Source organism: Gymnoscopelus braueri (genome assembly GCF_963280865.1).
Source record: "Gymnoscopelus braueri genome assembly, chromosome: 20".
Taxonomy (NCBI): Eukaryota; Metazoa; Chordata; class Actinopteri; order Myctophiformes; family Myctophidae; genus Gymnoscopelus; species Gymnoscopelus braueri.
The window spans coordinates 11,887,269-11,908,608 of NC_137622.1; the positions used below are offsets into that span (position 1 = coordinate 11,887,269).

General features: G+C 42.4%; 1 protein-coding gene across 1 annotated transcript in view; it reads right to left on the reverse strand.

Annotated features, from left to right (window-relative positions):
* egf (epidermal growth factor) overlaps positions 1-21,340 on the reverse strand; it is a gene marked incomplete at both ends in the record, with an annotated part of 28,396 nt that overhangs the window by 778 nt on the left and 6,278 nt on the right. The window contains 20 exons of the mRNA XM_080415494.1: positions 18-114; positions 452-542; positions 2,211-2,372; positions 2,947-3,103; positions 3,821-3,943; positions 4,139-4,264; positions 4,923-5,042; positions 5,436-5,588; positions 5,675-5,827; positions 6,035-6,202; positions 9,442-9,665; positions 10,617-10,721; positions 11,228-11,376; positions 11,748-11,881; positions 12,574-12,699; positions 13,343-13,465; positions 17,582-17,704; positions 18,133-18,246; positions 18,967-19,172; positions 20,492-20,722. Of these exons, the coding sequence (XP_080271620.1) occupies positions 18-114; positions 452-542; positions 2,211-2,372; positions 2,947-3,103; positions 3,821-3,943; positions 4,139-4,264; positions 4,923-5,042; positions 5,436-5,588; positions 5,675-5,827; positions 6,035-6,202; positions 9,442-9,665; positions 10,617-10,721; positions 11,228-11,376; positions 11,748-11,881; positions 12,574-12,699; positions 13,343-13,465; positions 17,582-17,704; positions 18,133-18,246; positions 18,967-19,172; positions 20,492-20,722 (2,885 nt within the window). The remainder of the gene's footprint in view (positions 1-17; positions 115-451; positions 543-2,210; positions 2,373-2,946; positions 3,104-3,820; positions 3,944-4,138; positions 4,265-4,922; positions 5,043-5,435; positions 5,589-5,674; positions 5,828-6,034; positions 6,203-9,441; positions 9,666-10,616; positions 10,722-11,227; positions 11,377-11,747; positions 11,882-12,573; positions 12,700-13,342; positions 13,466-17,581; positions 17,705-18,132; positions 18,247-18,966; positions 19,173-20,491; positions 20,723-21,340) is intronic.

Genomic DNA, 21,340 nt, shown 5'->3' on the forward strand with positions numbered 1-21,340 from the left:
GTCAGCCTGTCATGTACCTGTTTCTGAGGAACAGGATGGACACACTGCTCTCCTTGGACAACCCATGACATGAACAACCTTCCCCTGCCCTCCGTGTTCCAACACCACGTAGAACTGGAGGGAAACCAACAGACAAGACGAAAGGTCTCAGCCTTTAACCACTTAAGCCCTGGCTATTCCAAAATATGTTTTATACATTTAAAAAGAAAAATCGAAATCTACAAGCTCACAATGTGTCGTGATGCGATGCACTGTGATCTTGTAGATTTTGAATTTATTTTTTATTTTTGAATTCTTCTAAATTCTGTGTAAAATTGTAAATGACGCTTTTTATACATTTTTCATCTTCGCCTATAATGACTGTCCAAAATAGGAATGCCTGGGTTAAAGTGGTTAAATCATTATGTAAAATGGAGAATATTATTATCCAAATGAATTGACATGAGCTTACCCTGGGTGTCTCTGTCACGCTGTCATCTGTCGTACTTAACTCACTAATGTTGTCTACTGATGGATGCTTCTTCTGGAAACAGCGTCTAGATCTGGATAGATGAATGGATAGATATATAGATACATAGATAAAAATAATTATTTCAACTTTTGTCATTTTGTATTGGAATTGCCTTCCCAAATACGGTCATAACTGAAAAAACTAATTTCTTCTTCCTTCATCAACCTCTGAATCACATCCCATCTCCAAAGTCGTCGTCATCCTCAGAATCACATTCACTTTGGTTGAACTGGGTCGCAGAGGCCCAGTGCCCAACAAAAGACTGTGATTATACTGGGCAGCTCCCAGTGGGGTCAGCCTTATGTTCCCTCAGCCCTGTGTTACATCAGGGTTGGCTGGGTTGGTGTTAGGTTTGTGGTTCGAGTTAACATAGAACTGAGCGAACATAAGGTTGAGGTAACATAAGGTTGAGGGAGCATAAGGTTGAGGGAACATGGACATGCTCCCCAAGTGGCCTACAGAGGACTGTGGCTGTACTGGGCATCTCCTGGTGGCCACCAGAGGACTGTGATTATACTGGGCAACGTGTGGAGTTGTATCAATCTGACCCATTCACAGTATGAGTTGTATTTGTTAAGTGGCTTATAGTCATGTATATATCTGATCTCTTTAATCTTCTACTGGACCTGAGGAGATAGATGTGATTTAGTGCAAAGCCTCGCGTCTGTGTGTGTTCTGGTGTATGTGCATGCATGGCATATGTTTGTATTTGTGGGGAGGGACAGATGAACATAAGAGTGCGTTTTTTTTCTGTCTTCTGAACGAAACCCATACCGTGCAGTGCGAACGCCCCGCCAGCAGTGGAGTGCGAAAGGCAATTTAATGCGGCGGTATTGGCAGAGGCCATGTTGCGTTTCCACAGGGGTCATACCTCACCGGCTCCATTTTGTGGCCGAGAAATGACCTATTTTTATGTGTAATTGCTGTAGAACAAGGTAAACCAAGCATGTAATTGAAAGCGTGCCACTTCCACAGAGGGAAGCTGAGAGCACAACCCAGGAGAGAGAGAGGGAACAGGAGAGGAGTGGAGAGGGGAGGAGGAGTGTGGGAGGTTGCTTTGTGAGTCAAAGTAGTGTAGAATAGCGACAGCCTTGTCCCTAAGCCTCCAAAACAATCGTAAAACAAATCAACCCACTTAGACTCAGATCAGGTGGAAATGGAGGCGAGGAGAAGGGTGGGTAGGGGGTTAGTTTCCCTATGCTCTCTCGCTCCGTGGAGAACCAGGGTCGCATGTCGCCATTCGTTCCACATGTGAGCAGTTCTCAGACCCTCTGCCGTGCCGCAGACACCCGCATTACATGGATCACATCCCTGTGGGTTTGATAGACACCCCTCAACACTGTCAGCTTATTGGCTGTCAGAGAGGTTAATCTGTCACGGTCTTATGATTCCAGCGTCCACAACATGAATAAAATACATTAAACATTCTTTCTTTTGGCCCGGAACGGCTGGCGTAGCGGTCCGGGCACCTAGGCTGCTAATGCCTCCCGTTCCCGACGACCTTTAATGCGTGTCACTCCCCATCTCTCTCTCTCCGTATTTCCTGTCAGTCTACTGTATAGACTCACAGGATATATAAATAAAGGCAGAAAAAGCCTTTCTTTCTCTCTTTCTCTCATTTTCTTTCTTTCCTCCTCACTTTTCTGTGTTGTCCCTTTCGCCATCATCCCTTTTTAGTTTCACTATCCTCTCCTCTCACCCGTAACAGTAGGCGGCAATGCCAGCGATGGAGAGCAGGGCAATGACCAGCATGGAGGCTGCGATGGCCACATTCCTCCTCTTCTCCTCCTGGGCCTGTTGGAGGTCCCACCACTCTAGGTCGCTGAACTGACACCTCTCACCCATGTAGCCTGACATACAGCTAGGAGGAAACACACACACACACACACATAGATCAATAGTGACATCTAGTGGTGATAAGCTGCAACAGATACTGTACATGCTGGTGTTCAAAGTGTAAAATGGTTGTAGCATCCTCCTACATACTGTACTGTACTGTCTGTTGCTTTTGAATATATTAAAGGACACAAACACGCACAAAACTAATTATGGGACCGTTTACGGCACAGTGGACTGCTAGTGTCACTGGTTAAAACATTGATAACAGACAATTATGAGCTGTAGATAATAGTAAAGGTCATAAGAAATTCTAATCTTTTTTTGTCTTTTCAAAGAAATGTTAACCTAGGCTTTAATACTTATTACACGGCTTTGTCAAATGCTCAATTCTGATTAACTTCACTTCATTGATTTTTGTAACAACAACCCAAAAGTGTTAAAAAAAAAACGTAAACCTGATTTATACTTCGTTGTATGGCAGTGTCAACCACGGCAAAAATAGACTAACAACAAGCTCACAACACGTCGTGATGTAACACTCATGTGAGCTCAGGGTGTGTGTGTGTGTGTGTGTGTTTGTGTTTGGGGAGGTTTACTTGCAGGCGTAGGACTCCATTTCAGGGAAGTAGAAGCAGACCCCCTGGTAGAGACAGTAGGAGTCATGGGTGGAGGGACAGCTTTGTGGTGCGTTGCTGTTCTCTGTGGTGACATGGGCGGGACGTCTGGTCGTCTCTGGAGCCCTGCTCTCTGCCTCTGTAGACGGACAGGACAGGAGGGTTGCACGTCTCATACACAGTACGGGTTCATTTGGCTCCCTTTAGTTCATACACTCTAAACTTCAAAAAAAGTATTGAGTAGTTTGCTGTGTATGCATGTTTTACTTGCAGTGTGCCGGTGTGTTTATTTTTGTTTTGGTGGTTGCAGAGGGAATTGCTCTTGCAACCCCAGAAGTGTTAATGCCTTGCTTTACCCAATGAGCTACATCATGTCATTGTTGTGTTTACATGTCATACAGTATTCCAGTAATATTACAGTTCCTCTCGGCTATAGGTTGTTCGATAGGGATTTTTCAAGGCCAATTCGATTTGTTGTTCTCTCTCTCAAAGATTCTGATATCCATAATTAATGTAGTGAACGCTGTACCCTAAGACATCTGCTTCCACATGTGTTTTTCATTCTATTCAATTGTGCCGGGGACTCCATACAAGACTTGTGTTGTTAGTGTTTCATTTTTTGAAAATAGCAGAACTATAAGCTCACAACACATCGCACCGTGATGAGTTGTCAACTTGTAGATCAGCTATTTTCATATAGCCTAGGTATATAGGTTTAAAGGGGTTGAACTGTTTTTAATGCTATATTAACACATTTAGCTGGGGACCTCCTGGAAGCCCCTCAAGGACGGCTCTTACAGCCTCAGTGGAAGAGTTGTGCTACTGTACATTGTTAGTAGTAGTAAATCTGACACACCTTGACAGACGTGTCCATTGCCGTGGTAACCAGGGTGACAGGTACAGAGGTAAGTCCCCGGTGTGTTTTGACACGCTGCGTTTTGGTCACATTGATGTGTTCCTAGTTTACACTCATCAATATCTGCAAGAGGAATGGAGAGCAGGGCAAGATGATCAGGATGATCATAGACTTGAATGAAAATATACTTATATATACATATACAAGATAATGTCGAACAAATGCAACAATGGAATATTTCTCTTCAAAGTTGTTTGTTTGTCAGGCTGCTTGGGTCCCAAACCACTGGTTGAGAAAGGTAGCAGTAAGGTGTCTCACCAGCACAGTGGTGTCCTTCTCCAGTGAAGCCAGGCTGACACTGGCAGCGATATCCTCCTTCTGTATTGATGCACTCTGATCCCTGAGTGCTGCACAGAGACAGGCCAAACACACACTCGTCCACATCTGAAACACAACAATACAGAGGGAGTCAGTGGTCTTACCTCTGCTGGTTTGGGATCAGATCCCACCAGATCCTTCTCCCCTGTGTACAGTATCCCCTGTGTACAGTATCCCCAATTCCCATACCCTCTTTCCGTCTTAGCTTTCATACTGTCTGTCTCTCCTACACTATTTCCCTCTGTTTTGTTATGGTCTGTCTCTTACACTGTCTCTCTCTCAGCGTATCTACTATACTGTAGGTCTGTCTCTCCTGCACTGTATCCACTCTGCTTTCCTTCTATTTTTCTCTGCTACACTGCCCTCCCCCAAAGCTTTCCTACTATTTGTCTCTCCTACACTGTCACCTTCCCAGGTTTCCTACTGTTTGTATCTCCTACACTATCTCGCTCTCAGCTTTTCTATTATCTCTCCTACAACGTCTCCCTCTCAGATTTCCTACCGTCTCTCCAACACTGTCCCTCTGAGCTTCTCTGCCATCTCTCCTACACTGTCCCTCTCAGCGTTCCTATTATGTCTCTCCTACACTGTGTCCCTCTCCTGCTCAAAGAAACACGGCTGCTAACAGATGTACACTGACTGTTGTAGAGATCAGACCAATGCCTTTTACATTACAGGATGGTTGTCTTATCACCAAGCTGACCCTACAGAGTGTGATACTGACCCACGCACAGCTTTCCATCTCCTATGTAGCCCTTCAGACACCGACAGGTGGGGCTGCCTCCTGTCTCCTGCTGACACTGGGCGTTCACACCACAACGCAGTGAGTAGCACAAATCCTGGTCTGAAACACAGCAACACATTCAAATTCAGAATTTCACATTCACATTTCACACTTATGTTTCAGGGCTTTTAGCTGGTCATCCTATGGCTTTTAGCTGGTCACACACTTACAGTATACTGTAGATTTCTAGAACATTACACTCACCAATAGTAAGGAGTACAAGGATCAGATGTGACATCAGTAACATTGCAATCAACCAATAGTAAGGAGTACAATAGTTAGATCCTATATCAGTGACAATCAACCAATAATAAGTGAGTACAAGGATACCAAAATGAATAGAAGAACTACATTTAATCAAGAACCATAATCCTTTTAGATTAAATTAAAATAGCAGTTGTTCCGTGTCTGGCCCGTTTTTTTGTCCAGGATGACACAGCTGTAGCTGCTCACCAGCAACCATCTTCTCTGCAGGCTCGCTGCCTTCATCAGAGTGTACAGCCTGCTCTTCATCTGAGGGCCCAGGTATGACCAGGGGTGTGCTCTCATCGTTGAGTGTTTTGTTGTTGATGGAAATCGGGTCAGCCGATTCACTGTCTCCAGATTCTAAATAAAATACATTACAGTTTGTGGTCATGACTCACTTTAACATTTTCAATTTAACAGAAATATCCTGAGCTTTGATTTATCACCTGTTGTTACATTGGTTGCCCTGTCGACCGGCAAGCAGCCTTTCCCGTCTTCTGATTGGACGTAGTGTGACAAACAGGAGCAGTGGGCCAATCCCAGCCTGTTCTCACACACGTGGGTGCAGCCTCCATTCTGGTGGAAACAAACGTCTCCCCCTGGAGGTAAGCATGGAACATGACACCCGGAGGCTCAGTCATTAGTATATTTACTTGTTTTATTGCACAATAAGATAAACCTTGGGGAATCGAATTACTATATTAGCTGGTATATCTGCAATATCAGAAATGTGTTTCTGATATGTGTTCAATGTGTTTTGATAACAAACAGACAGAAGGAGGAGTGACCTGTCCTGTCTTCCATACCCGGTTTTGCAAGAGGATGCACCACTACGATGGATGCCGGTGTAACCTTGTCGCCATGGATACGTTCCAGTTTCTTCCCAGTTCGTTTGTGGATGCTCCTCAAGTGTCTCCCCTCCAAGTCGGACACCCACAGCCTGTCCTCAAACACTGCCAGGTCGAAAGGTTGCCCTGGACCAATCAGGAGAAGAGCAACTGAAAATGCTGATACATGAGGACCTGCCTCTGTGCCTACCAGGTGAGTCCAGGGAGAACTGTTATTAACTACATGAGAAGCAACGTTTCGGGAAGGTCGTCACTGACCAAAACGTTGCTTCAATAAATCTCATCCTGTACCGTGCAAGTGGGCATTCTTTTATTGTTGATGTTTACTGTATTTAGTTTTTATCCTGGTGTGCTTTATCAAGGTTTTTAACAGTTGTCATATACTGGCTGTAGAAAGCAGTAAATTAAGGAAAAGTGCAGAGGATCTACCATGACTACAAAGTACAAACATACGATATGATACGATAATACTTTATTGTCAGTTCACACTGAAATTTGTCTTGCGACCCAGCAGCCATGTATGCAACAATAAACAGTACACACATTTGACATGACACAAGAAAACAAAACAAAATACATACATAAAGACATACAAAGACAAGAGCAATGTCCGCCCCTCAGCCTACCCCAAGCCTACAACTCCTGATTAAGCCTCAATGTCGTCTGATGGACAAAGGACCTCTTCAGTTTGACCTTATTGTATGTAGGAACACTGGCCCTCATTTATCAACGCGGTGCAGCCCAAATAATGGGCGTAGGGCGAGATCACCGCACCTTTCGGCATTTATCAATATATCCTGACGTGGGCTTCATCCTACCATACGCTGAGATCTCACGTCTGGTCGAGACCAGTTGTTGACGTTGGCTGCGCCCGTTTATTCCATTCTAGACCTGCGGAGCAGCATTGTCTGACTGTCTGACAGGCATCTGGACACATAATCCACTCCTAAATGTATATCTACACACTAATAATTAATCCCTGTGAAAATATAACATTTTATAAAGTAATTTAAACAAACTGCTTTAACAGTCATTCAGTTGCATTGGCTATTTTAAAATAGCAGATCTGCAAGCTCAAAAACGGGTCGCATCGCGACGCGTTGTGAGCTTGTAGATCTGCTATTTTCAAAATATACGAGCGCTTTTGCGTCGGGACTCGGGAGTCCCGCGGTCGGGACTGCCGACGATCTTTTCATGGACAGTGAGGTGTACAAACTTACAGTAGCTTGTCCTATGTTATGGAGTTATGTCATAGAGAGTTTTGAAGAACAACCTGGATGGGTTAAGGATATAAACCCGACGCTCCAATCTCTTATTAACGGGACGGACCGAAATCACTGCCGTCTCACGGGGAATATCCTACATGACTGCTTGTGCACTGCTCGGTATGGGTTAAATAAATTAATATACAAACGTATTCCATTCATGGCGATGTGATTGGTATCATAATATGTCATTCATGTAGGCTACAAGCCTACGTGACAAAGATTGTAGGCCTACCGCTACGGTAAGGATTACAATACATGAAAAACACAGCTGGGCGGGCGTGTGTGTGTATGTGTGTGTGTGTGTGTGTGTGTGTGTGCAGCGAGAGAGAGAGAGAGAGGGGGGGCGTGTGCGTGTGCGTGTGTGGCGAGGCAGGCGGGGGAAACTCTTTCTCATTGGCTTTTGATGTCTTTGGTCGTATTCTGGTCCTTCTTCATGTCGTAAAATCGGGGCGTTTTGAGAATATTTAAGGGCGTGTTATTTAAATGACGCTAGGTTCCAGCCGTGACATTTATCAAGCCTGGGACCAAATGTAGGCTCGGATCAGCTGTGTAGGATTTGTTGATAAATGTGACTTCGACGTTGGTGTACGGCCGAATATATGGAAAAATATACGCCGGTTTATAAGCTGCGTTGATAAATGAGGGCCACTGTATCTCCTTCCTGAAGGCAGCAACCTATATTCTCCATACAAAGCATGGCTAGTGTTTGAAGTGATATTCCTTGCCAACCTTATCATACTGTCATTATACGTAGATGTATAGAGCCTCTGAAGTGGTTGTCCAACAATCTTTGACTGTTCAGTTGCTGATGTTAGAGCTGCTCCCTACTGTTTTCACATTATAACAAAGAACTGGCATATCCTATATTGAAATTAGCCTAAGGGAGGGCCGGCCGGCCGGCGGGCGGACCATGTTGTCACGCTCATGTCGCCATAACCATATAAGGAGTTCCCAATGCAGCTACGCCAAAATGTGGAGTGTGTTGTCCTAACCTAAATGTGTCATCATGGCATCAGGTGCAAAAAAAACAGTCAGCTCCATATATGGGCACAAAAGGGGCATGTCCATATATGAGCATATACTGATGACATCAGTGATCTCCATATATAGCCATAAAAGGGACAAGGACTGACAGATACAGAGATATCCATATATGGACATATCGGTTGTATCGGTGGTGCGACGTAGGTGTGAGGGCCGCATAGCGGACCGAACTCTAGTATTCTAAAATCACAACACAACAGTGGTTTACAAATCATAATACGACGCTACAGTTGGCTCACACTAAGGTGGTACAGATACCTGTCCACCACTGCAGAGTCTAGGGGTTCAAATCCATGGCGGTGCATCCAGCTTATCCATGCGTCTGTATAGACACCATTGGCCGCGTTTGTGGAAGGGAAGCCGGGCAGGGAGGGCAATCTTTGTCACCGCGCTAGCAGTTCCTGCGGGCTGGGGCTGTGCCTGTCAGCGGGCACTACGTCCTCCCAGTGGGGGCTTCTCACTGGCAGGTTAGCCAGTAGGGTACAATAGCAGTGGCAACACAGAAATGTGTGGGGAGGGTTAATTGGCATAACGACTAAATTAATGGGATACTCTAAAGACAAAATTACAAAATCTAAAATCTTAGCAGCTCATGTCTCTCGCATTTGTATCAACATTTTACAAGCAAGAAAATGTGTCCATAAATATTGTCATTCACATATCACAAACATCAGCTAAAAACAGCAAAACAAAATGTTATTTACAGTATCTGCCAGTACCCTGCGTCCCAGGCAGCTTATGGGCAGCCCTAGATGAGTGGTTATAGAGGCTGCCTGGGAATCAGACGGTTGCTGTTCGACCCTCGGCTTGACCAGTCTACGTATAAAAAGTGTCCCTGTGCAAGAAACGTAACCCCTAACAGCTCCCTCTGTGCGCTCATCTGAGCCATCTGAGCAGCCATCTGCTGGCTGAATGCAGAAAAGTAATTCCCCATCCACTGGGGACCCTTAAATACTCAGCTCTCCCTGACGTGCATATATGTGTGTGTGCGTGTACTTGTATCACGAGGTGTTTGTGTGCATTGTTGTGTGTGCAACGCCACACCAGCCTCACCTACTTGGTTCTCGGTCAGGACCCGTCTGTCTGCCCCGTCCAGGCTGGAGGTCTCCACCACCCCCCTCCTCCTGTCGCACCAGAACAGTCTGTCCTCCGTGTAGTCGATGGTCAGACCGCTCGGCGTCACCAGGTTGCCGCTAGCGATGACCTGACGTTCCGTCCCTTCCAAAGATGACCTCTCCACCGCAGGCCTTGAACCCTGGTCCGTCCAGAACAACTTCCTCAAAAAGCAAAGATCAAGGAAAATATTGTTAAATGTACAGTTAATCATAAAGTTATCAAGCCATTAAGACCGGAAACGCATCTGTGTCATTTTAGATTTTGGCTATAACCATTATTTTATACTTTGGGCTATTCAAAAATAGCAGATATACAAGCTCATAGTGCCGCGCTATGAGCTTGTAGATCTGCTATTTTTGAAAAATCGTTTTCAAATCTTATTCAAAATATTTGAATGTATATAATATTTTTAAAGGTTCTATGACATTCATTTTAACTTTTTTTTATTTTTTATGTTTTTTGGGGGGTTTTATGACGTCAATTACACCCAAAAAGATTTTTTGTGGTCTGGGGTTTTCTGAATAATTAGGCTGAAAAGTAATCTGAGCTTGGCCCTTCGGCAGTGAAGTCACAGCCCATTAATCCCGCCCACTCTCCTCCTCGCCCCTCCCCTCCCCTATCCTTTCCTTTGGGGGGGGCGGAGCAGAGGTGATGATTGACAGGCAAAATCCCTCACCAGCGACACCCGCAGGCAAAGATTTATTTTTTCATTGCAGTTGAAAAGGCTTTAGAAATGTGAGAGAAAAACACCTGCAATGGATCAATGGAGTGGAATTTTTTGTTAAAACTTTTTATACACGTTTGAAGGACCATGACAAAGACTTTTAATGTGTGGTAAAACTGAATGTCATGAAACCTTTAAAGGGAACATTTTTGACTCAAATCTTTGCTTCTGGGGGTCCCTGGATGGAACAAAATGATGGGGGGTTGGGGGGTCTGCGGCCAAATACATATCATTTTGGGGGTCCTTGACATGAAAAAGTTTGAGAACCACTGATATAGCAATATACGTTTTTCAGAAAACTGTTAGGATTTAGTAGACATTTGTAGATGTGTTCCCGGGTTGAATGGGTTAAATTCGGAACAGGAAGTGCCGCTGCACTGTGTCTTACTTTGCCTGAGGATGAACTGCGATTCCTCTTGGTTTGTCCAGACCTTCACTAATGATGGTTTCTCTGTTCAGTCCGTCTAACGTACTGCAGTCCACAGCTGACCGGCTGCAGGATAGATGATTAGATGAGTTAACCGCATTTTCAACCTGACGTCCCTATTTTGGGCATGCCAATATAGGCACATTTCTGCAGAAATATCAAAAATAGGGGATCTACAAGCTCTTATCTGGGCATGTAGATTGTCCATTTTCATTGTGTGACAGCCATACTACAAAATATAGAACAGGGCTCACGTGGTTATATAGAGGCATTTTATGAATGGATAGACGTTTTTGTTCAAACACCTCGAGGTCAACTGTGTAGATTTTTTAAACCGGAATCCTACCACTCTTTTGTGAGAACGTAAAATGCCTTGTATAGAGTTCTATATGTACTGTACATGTCTTTAACAAGCATATTGAAGCCTATTGAAACAGTAGAATTTTGTTTGTTTATCTCATTTTAATCAGATATACATTTTATATGAATGTATATCTGTATCTAGTCCAAGGTGTTAAGAATACACATGCCGAGATCTCAGATTTTCACACGTTTTTGTTACTGACAATCACCTGATATCGGTCCAGTACATCTTACGGTTCACCCAGTCGATGGCCAGACCCTCTGGAGAACCCAGACCCTCAGAGACCAGAACCTCTCTGATCCCACCACTCACATCAAACCGCTCAATGGTCTTCAGAACTGTACTGGCAAAGTACACCTGAAAATACAAAACAAACACCAACAAGCCTTAGTGAGGCTAATATCAAAGTAGATATTAGATCATACATACTTTTGTTTTAATTAGGGTTATGGGTAACTGTAATCTGGGTAGCTGTCAGAGCTACAACCATGGGACACAGGACTGAAATTAAATAACCATTTTTGTCCAGTAGGTGGCAGTTGTTCATGTCCAAACACTGAACTACAGTATGTAGTTCCATTTGGGCTGTGGTTCTTAACTCCTCCTCATGGCACAAAATACTGCTGGTTTCAATTCTAGTCAAAACAGGAACTCATTTAGGTTCTGGACACCAGGTGAATGCAGTTAACTAGCTGATAGAATAGAAAAGTAGCAGTAGTTCTTCTTACATTATGTTGCACTGGGTCATAGTCCAGAGCTATGATGGTTCCTCTGGGTTCCTCCAGTAGCGTTTGATCACTGCCATCCAGGTCAACTTTTCTGATGTCCTGCAGGTTCGCTACCAGCAGATAGGGAGGAGGTCCTGCACAATATGAATATATGTAAGGAGGACTCTGTAATGGAGGACACTGTAATGTAATGTAATGAGGACGTTAGCAAAATGGTCACAGAAATTATTTGGCGTATGTTGTCGCATACAGTATGTGTTTATGTGTGCCTGTGTGTATTGCATGTGTGCCTGTGTGTATTGGCCAGCACCAGGGATGGCCCCTTGGCCAATTATCTTTTATGGCCCCCCAGAACGAACAGTTGGGTGGGCACACGCACACACTACTCTAGTTATGCATGTGTGGTTCAAGAATGCACTTGTACAGTAGCTATAGACATACATGATTTATATCGGTCTGTCTATTTGTGTTTTTAATGTGCCTTTGTATCTGTTCATACTGTGTGTGTGTGTGTGTGTGTGTGTGTGTGTGTGTGTGTGTGTGTGTGTGTGTGTGTGTGTGTGTGTGTGTGTGTGTGTGTGTGTGTGTGTGTGTGTGTGTGTGTGTGTGTGTGTGTGTGTGTGTGTGTGTGTGTGTGTGTGTGTGCGCGTGCGCGCGCAGACATGACCAATCTATCAGCACACAACAGACATTTGCTCATAGTGTTGGTGATCTGGGAAATCAAATGTTGTTCTATAGCTGAACATTTTAAATTGGGTGGGCCGGTCTGTCCATACATCCGTACGTATACTGTCTTTCAAAGCCTGTCTGTGTCACTATGACTCACCAGTGGCTGTGCAGTGTTTCCCATCCTGGCTGAGCAGGTATCCAGGCAGACAGCTGCACTCCCACACTCCGGGACTCACAATATCACACAGCTGACTACAGCCCCCCCTGTCTGCAGAATAACATCCTGCAACAGACAAACCACGTGATTTATATGCACGCACACATGTGTGCACACACGCGCACCACACGCACATCACATGCACACGCACACGCACACACACACACACACACACACACACACACACACACCCACACACACACACACACACACACACACACACACACACACACACACACACACACACAAGCTTCTGTTTATGATTAACACACTTCAGTTCGTCACACTGAGTCAGTGTCAACCTGTGTCTGTTTACTCACTCACTCATTCTCTGACACACTCACTCAATGTTGGGCGTCGTTAAGAGGTTGACACCAGTAATGCTGCTACTGACTCATCATAGTTCTATACAGCATCTTGTGATGTTGACTAAAGGCAATCGTTTTCAACTACTATTCTACTACAATTAGTCTAAGCGCTTTTACTATTAGTAAGTGTGTATTTGAGTTTTTGAGTTACTTCTGAGTAAAGTTGTTGGTGAAGGCGGTTTGGACTTTGGACCTGTGGTTAGTGTCATTGCCACAACATAAAAGTCACAAGTTCCAATATGCTCTGCGGCAGACCTCCTGTCTGAAGTGCCCTTGAGCAAGACACTCATTGCAACCAAACCCCTGACTGTCCCGTCATTGTAAACGTAGCTTGTACGTACCCGTGCAGGTCCGTCCGTCCTCCTGCAGCCTGGACCCTTCTGGACACACACAGACAGGACCCTGGTCTGTAGACAGACATCCATGACCACACTGGGTCATGTTGGCTTCACATGGTAGTATCTCTGTGGATGGAGCACATCACTTTTCAGGCTGTAAACGACAACACCGCTGACCTGAACGTTACAACATAAGTGAACGTACTGTTTGTAGCCGGCGTCCTGGGAAACGCCATAAGCTATCCGAGAAACAGCTGCAAAGTAGCCAAGTGGGTAGCCTACAGTACATCTATATTATAATATAAATAAACTAATATATTGCAGTTGTTAATACTTTTTCAATATATTCCATTTCTCAGTGCTGTAAAGCACTGCTGTATTGAGCAGAGTGTGATGTGATGTTAGTAGAATATTTCCCAGGTTATGTTTGGACCAGGTACAGTAGTAACTTCAATAAAGCCAGATGGTCGGGCAGGAAGCGTCTTAACCTGTGCTGTGTACGGTTCAATCCCTTTATGAAATGGGCTATAATCCCCAGCAAAAAGGTGAAAGTGTGATGACAATACAGTCAAATAATGTATTGTCATCTGACTGACTGAGAGAGAGGGAGAGAGAGAGACGTAGGGAGGGAGGGAGGATGTTGGTTCAAAACTACAGTATTGTAATCTCTGGGTAAGAGCTTTGTGTAAAGGTCTAATATGTGAAATGTAAATTTAAGTCTGTAAATGACTGGGCCAGCGTTATGTTGTAAAAAAAATCCACGTAAGATAGTTTCAGCTACAAGATGTCACAAACTTAGGAATTTAGTAACCCAATATGATAGCTATAAAATAAAATGATGTGGAGATGAGGAATTCTACTCCTACTGATAACCCAAATGACTTAATTACAGTCAGATTAATGGCATCACTCAATAGATCAAAGTAATTGTTGTAATAACATTTTTTACTAAAATAATTAATTATAATGGAGCGGCTGTAGGTAGGGTAGAGAGGCTATCTGGTATTCAGTAGGTCAACGGTAACAATAATTATATTAAAAGTAATAATTATAAGTATCATAATACCTCATAATTGCTGGTCTCTCACATACTTTCTTTTGTTAAGGATCATAGTTGTAGTACATTATAATGTTATAATGCACTATAATTAATTTATTATCATTATTATTTATTATTTGTTAATTTATTAATTTAGTTTTAATTATATTCTGTTATTATTATTATTATTATTATTATTTAATTATATACTATTTCCCCCTTTTTTCCCTCAATGGTGGTTGGTGCTGGGGTGCGGGGTCAGGGTTTTTAAGACGAGTATTTAAGACGTGCAGCCACTCAATAAATAAATACAAAATAAATACAAAATAAATGAATAATGCGCTATAATTACTTTTATAATGCATTATAATTTGACTATAAGTCACTATGAGTGGTCATTGGGTACTTTACATTAAGTGAAAGGAATTGCATTTAATCTATGCAAGAACAACAAAATGTTTCTGCCTACACTTTATATTACCTTATTTAAAGCACCTAATGACCACTTATAGTGTCTTATAATCACACTATAATGCATTATAACTGTCATTATAAAACATTTTGAAATTATTATAATGTATTACACCTAACTAAATGGCTGTGAGTGTCCATTAATTATGACGTATCTATACTTGACCTTATACTGTAAGCCATTATAAATTTAATTATAATGTTCTATGTTTATTGTTATAAAGCACTAAGAATATTTATAACTACAATTAGAGTGTTATAAGCAGATTATATTGCATTATAGACATGGGCTTCATAAAAAAGTTTTACCCAGACAACTATGTACATCAATAACATGGGCATAACCTAAAAATAAAATATAAACTAATGTAAACATCCATGGTGTCAACTGTGGAAGTATAGGAAGTGTTGTCATTGTCATCTGGGCCTATTGTCTCAGCAACACCTATCTTTCCCTCTGCAGACCAGATTACCGACCATGGGCTGACTAAATAAATCCCTATTACACATGTCACCTGCTCATGTAATCCTATTGTCCCTGTGGACTGGACCTTTTCTGTTTGGGGGGGGGGTCTCCTCAACAATGGCTGTTAGATTAGAAAGGGAGAAATTAAAATGCAGTGTGTTTAACCTGGGCTTCTACTGTATCTCGATGTAGATGTTATGATAGTTGTTTAAGGTACAAAATAAATCCACACAGTCAACAGTGTGTTTACATTAAAGCTACAGCTCTTTCTGACTCCACCTTATGTACGTCAGTCTGCGTATGCTTGTGGCAGATGACAGACTGGCATACGGTTTCCAACATAGAAGGAATGTGTTGTTGTAGATACGGACAACAGAGCAGCAGTATGAAGCACAACAGACATACCACAGAATTGCTACATAATGTACATCACCTTAATTGGTGGATATAGGAGGTAGGGTTGGGCAATATATCAATATTGATATCGTGATTTGGTAGTGTTGTCTTTTCCTGTTTTGAATCACTTAAGCCTTATTATATTCTTTAACTTTTGTTTTGTTTTATTGTGATATTTGATTTTGTCTATAGCCCTAATAGTAGTCATGGAAGTAGATAGGGAGCAACCCTGATAGTGTTAATGCCTTGTTAATCTAATCTCTGAGTACAAATGTGGTTACATTTGTACACTCTGAGTTACAATTGGATAAATTAATTTAATCCCTGAGAGTACAAATGTGGTTACATTTGTACACTCTGAGTTACAATTGGATTATATTAACCCTGAGGATTTGACTGTGTATCCAATTGAGCTAGATCACAGGGAACGGAACTCCTCACCGTCCAATTCTACAAAGCTCTGTGAGGATCGCCCATTCATTCACTTTGGCTGCGGGCTGGAGTTGGGCGGGAGTAATACCGTTGACTGACAACCCCTTCAGCCAATGATCGTTGTTCCCCTTCAGCCAATCAGCAGTGCATTTTTACCACCTCCAGACTAATGTGACGCAACGGGACTTTTGAGACGGCCATGCCCAAAATAGGTTGCCTTATTCGGATACATGCGCCCCTGCCGGTTCTCTGAATTTTTATTTTTGAATAGGCTCTGTCATTATTAATTGACCACATATATGAAGTTAAACAACTAAATTCTATCCAAACGGTAAATTCCGTGCCTCAAAAAAGAAGTTTGAGAGCGTTTTAAAACCGAAAGTAAAAAGTACAGACATTGCACAAAAAACAATGGCTGCCGTTCGTGTTTTGTCGGCTGCACTCAGGCTGCACTCGGCTCCATTCGGGCTCACTCGAACTCGCCACCTTATTGGCCAACTTTCGCTGTCAATCACAGAACTATGAGCGACGACGCTGACAGGCTCGTCCATTTGGAGAACGGACTAGAAACGCCCAGACAAGCCTTCAGGCCAGACTCCTTCCTGAAATCAAATGGAAATGAGATTTTCCGGAGGGAGGGGCTTTACCAGGCTAGTGTGAGGGTGGTGAGCCCAAATCTCTTCTGCCCGGTTCTCCTCAGTGGCTGCAGCAACTGATCTGAATTTGCACACATTGACCATTACCATGTGCACGGAACAGCGAAGCCCGTTTTTCCGATTTCCCTAAATGTCAGCTGTTTATTAGCGTTTTTGTGTTCGCTGGCTCCCAGGTTGCCAGATCATGTGCGCATATCCCCCCACGGGTATGGACTAGTTGTGTTGTAAATGCCAGGGTGAAGTGGCTGTGTATTACCTGTGGTCTCTTACATAACCTCTGAATAATGACCCCCTCCCATACCCTGTGGACTGTCCCACAGAAAAATCCAGAGATTACACTCTCTCAGGGTTAATTTTATACTCTGGATTTCTTGGGCAGAGAGTCTGTGGTTTGACCCATGTGTCCCAAGTCAAAACAGACGGCTCATATCTGTCTGCGGTCCCTAGTCTGACCCGACCCGCTTTATTGGCCTTAGAGGTCAGGGTGTCTGAGGGACAAACACCTCCTTCCTTTCATCACCACTACAGCAAAAACCAGAGCCAACTTCCACCACAAAATATTCACTTTTTCATTTTTGGATTTGATTTGTTGAGAAATAAAAAAATAATAAATATAAAATAATGTATTATTTGATTAATCGAAAGAATAATCGCTAATAACATAATTGGTAGTTGCAGTCCTACACATACTGAGGTAAAAAATAAACTACAGTTTAAAGTTGAAACAGCATAACCCAACAGAGCTTCACTTGTTAATACTGTATATATTTTATGCAGCATACCTTGGCAGGTTTTCCTGTCCGGAAGCAGAGCGTATCCCTGGGGACAGGTACACACGTAGGACCCTGGGAGATTCTCACAGCCCAGAGAACAGCCATGGTTCCACAGCGCACACTCATTTATATCTATGGAACACGTGTCATGTTTCAACATTATACATAACAAACATCCAAGTGGATAAAATATAGTGTATCCACACAATCTGCTATATAATAATTAGCACAACACTTAACCACATATCATCCCTATTCTGGCGATGAACATTCAGCGAAAATAGAAGAGCTACAAGCTCTTAGCTTGAGCTTGTAGATCTGCTATTTTCACCGAAGAGATTTGGTGTAGAGGGAAACGGGATGGGTCAAGTGCTGCTGATGAGACCCAAATAGACCCAACTGGCCCCAATGTATGGGATGTTTTGTGCTAATTTGGAGCCCAGTTTATGGGCTGATAACGTGAAGATCGGCTGAGTATAGAGCCCTGGGGACGCCGGTCAACTAAGTATATAGAGTTTAGTTGGTTGAAATGACGAGTATCGTATCTAATAGCTACTTACCTTCGCAGTAGTTTCCCTGCGTATTGAGGGCAAAGCCTTCACTGCATTGACAGATCCCCTGTTCCAGTGGCCCCGAGCAGACATTCACGCAGTCCTCAGTCCTCTCATCACAACCTGCATAGATACATTATCAGTGCTACTGTATAGGTCTGTTGATACTACTTTAAATCAATATCACGATTATTTCAAACTTTTTGTCTTGATTAATGAACGATTTATATTAAAAAAATAGGAAATAGGTAAGTCTGTGAGCTTTTAAATATTGATACCCTATATAAGTTAAGTTATACAAAACCTACAGCTTGATGATTTGATTAACCTATATGAGTAAGATTAAGTTAGGTTGTTGGTTCTAAATACCTAAGTCTTGTGTAAATACATTGTGTAATTAGGATAAAGACAGAAGCTACAAAAGCTTACTGGTTGTGGGGAGGCTATAAGGAACAGATTCAGCCATTGTAGCAGTGAGCAATTAAAAAAAAAAAACTGGTATAACCTGAATGTATATTATGACGGGATGGTGGTCGGATTCAAACCCTGGTCCAGGATACTGATTCAGGAGGATACTGATTCAGCATACCGTATGGTCTGTGCACTAAATGCCTGAACCACCATGCAGCCCTCCTGTATACAGTTTGAAAAAGAATTGTCTGCGGTGTTGTTGCAGGCTAGAATTTACTGATGAGTATTGTATGTATGTATTGTACTGTATGTCTTACTGATGAATTGAGTGAAAACAGGGCTTTTTTTGTGTTATCCTTATAGCTGTTAATAATCTTGTTAAAACAGCCTTCTACCATGGTTAGTACTGTAGAGTTCAGATAAAACTGTAACCTGAAAGTGCTGGCTGGGAGTCCTCTTCTATTGGCTGGCTGAAGGGATGTACCACTGTGAGGTCAACAGGGGGTTTGTTCATCCGCTTTGGGTTGACGTTCACTGGCTCTCCTCCATTGTACTTATTGACTCGTCTTATGGCACGGGATGTGATATCAGTATAATACACATAGTCCCGAAAGACTGACAGCCCCAAAGACTGAGATCTATGATAAGATAAGATTAGATTAGATAAGATGCAGCTATAATGGTCCCAAAGGAACATAATGTGCTGTTACAGAAGCTAATAAATAATTTGGTATAGAAGGAAATCTTTTTCAAGGAAAACATACTGTAAAAACATATCTCTGCTGTCGGACAGAAACCAGCTATGTCCAAAATATTAACTTTTCAGGAAAAAAAAACATGTTTTTAGAACAAACAACACAATACTACCTCATCAAAGTCGTTATGGTGACTTAATACGTTGTCAGATACTTGAATGTGTCCTTATATTATCGTCACTTTACCCAAATACAGCTCAAGTGGAGGTTTTTGACAGTTAATTATCTTTTTCCTTCTGACTTCGTCATTCTAATCAATGGGGGACAAACAACCTAACTCCACAAGTTGGAGTTAGGTGGTTTGTAATATATATATATTTTTTCAAATGGAGCTGGTTCTGCCTGACATCGAGGATATACTGAATCCAATCAGTCAAGTACTTGTCATGCAGTAATTGCAACTCAATTTGCTTCACTGAAATATTTTTTTTTTAAAACAACAAACAATAATAACGATAAATATATATACTGTACATAAGAAATTAAGGAGAAAAAAAGCTAGGTAGAAGCAATGCCAAAATGGTGTGTCTTTAAGATTTATTTTAAAGGATCACTTCACCCATTTTCAATATATGTAATATAACATGTAAATGGTCTTCAATAATGCTCATTATACGATGGCACCGTTTATGTCTCATCGGTAGGCAGATTTCAAACAGTATTTAAAACAGTTTTTATTTATTATTTGTTTATTAGCCTGCTGCAACCCTCCTGATTTCGTGTATAAAGGGGCGTGTGTATAGAGCCGGCGAGAGACGGCGCCTGATCCCATTGGTTCACCGATCTGTCCGTCAACCCCCGCCCCGTTAACACAACATTACGAGCGACGCCCACTGCACTCTGGTTGGTTGGGAAATGAAACACTTCCTCATACCCAGTACAGGCTATAGTTGGGCCAGGCTTTTATTTTTTAGCAAAACTAAGCAATAAAAGCCTGGAGATCGAGGCTATTTGTTTATTAATGCAAGAACAATGGCTTCTATTTCAGTGTGCACACTTTCCAGGAAGACACAGGCTGTAGTTTCTATTAGCTTGGAATCCCCATCAATGATGTCATTGGCAGGCATATTTTCAGTGAAATATTAAATAAATCTAAACTAGTGGACAAGAGCTAAGAAGAGAATGGACAGATTATTAAAGTTAATATAAATAAACATGTAAATAGAAGTGAATAGGAGATGTGGGTGGGGTGATTTGCTCACCGAAGTGGCTGATCGATGTGGTTGATCAGATTCCCATCGTAATCACAAGAACCAATGGTGCTCTTTCCATCTGAGCTGAACTGAACCCAGAACAGCCTCTTGTCTGTGCGGTCGATGGACAGAGCCCTCAGTCCTTCTGGGATTTTTAATAGCGTCGTCACTGTTGTCTTCCCCACTGTGTTAGACCTCTGGATGCTGGGGTTCATCCCAGCAGACAACCAGAACACAAACCTGCAACACTGTTTGAATTAGGTAGGGCTTGGCCATAATGGACGAAACCAAGCATTATTTTTTACAGTGGGATAAAGGTGGTCTAACAACTAAATAACCACAATCATTGTTTTACAATGCAATGCCATGCATAGTGCATTTGAAATGCATGCTGTAAAGTTATTACACGGCATCAAGGCAAGACTTGACATTATTTTGTTAAACCAAAAAGCAGTAAAATGGCTGGCATCTTGTAGCCTGGTCAAAATGTCTCCCTGCTGTGTCTCTGAATAGAGCTTGTTGGTATGTGAGAGTCAGTCAAGTCGTGTTGCACCTATGTGCCAGCCACGCTGGTTGGAGCTGCATTGTGGAATTTTAGTGTCTTATTTTTATTTGAGTTCATTTTGTAGTCATTTCACTTTTTATTGTAGTGCTAAATGTGTCATGTATTTCCATTGAGATTTGAAAATAGTCTTTTTCTAGAAGTCTCACCAAGACAGCAGCAATGTAGCGTCATGTTACGTCATCATGTCAACTGTTAAAACTTCTCAACAACATGCTAACAAGAATGACAACACAGACGGTTGACAAAACATCTGTATTTTTAACTAAAGAAGTGCCATTGTTACGCAAGAAAGT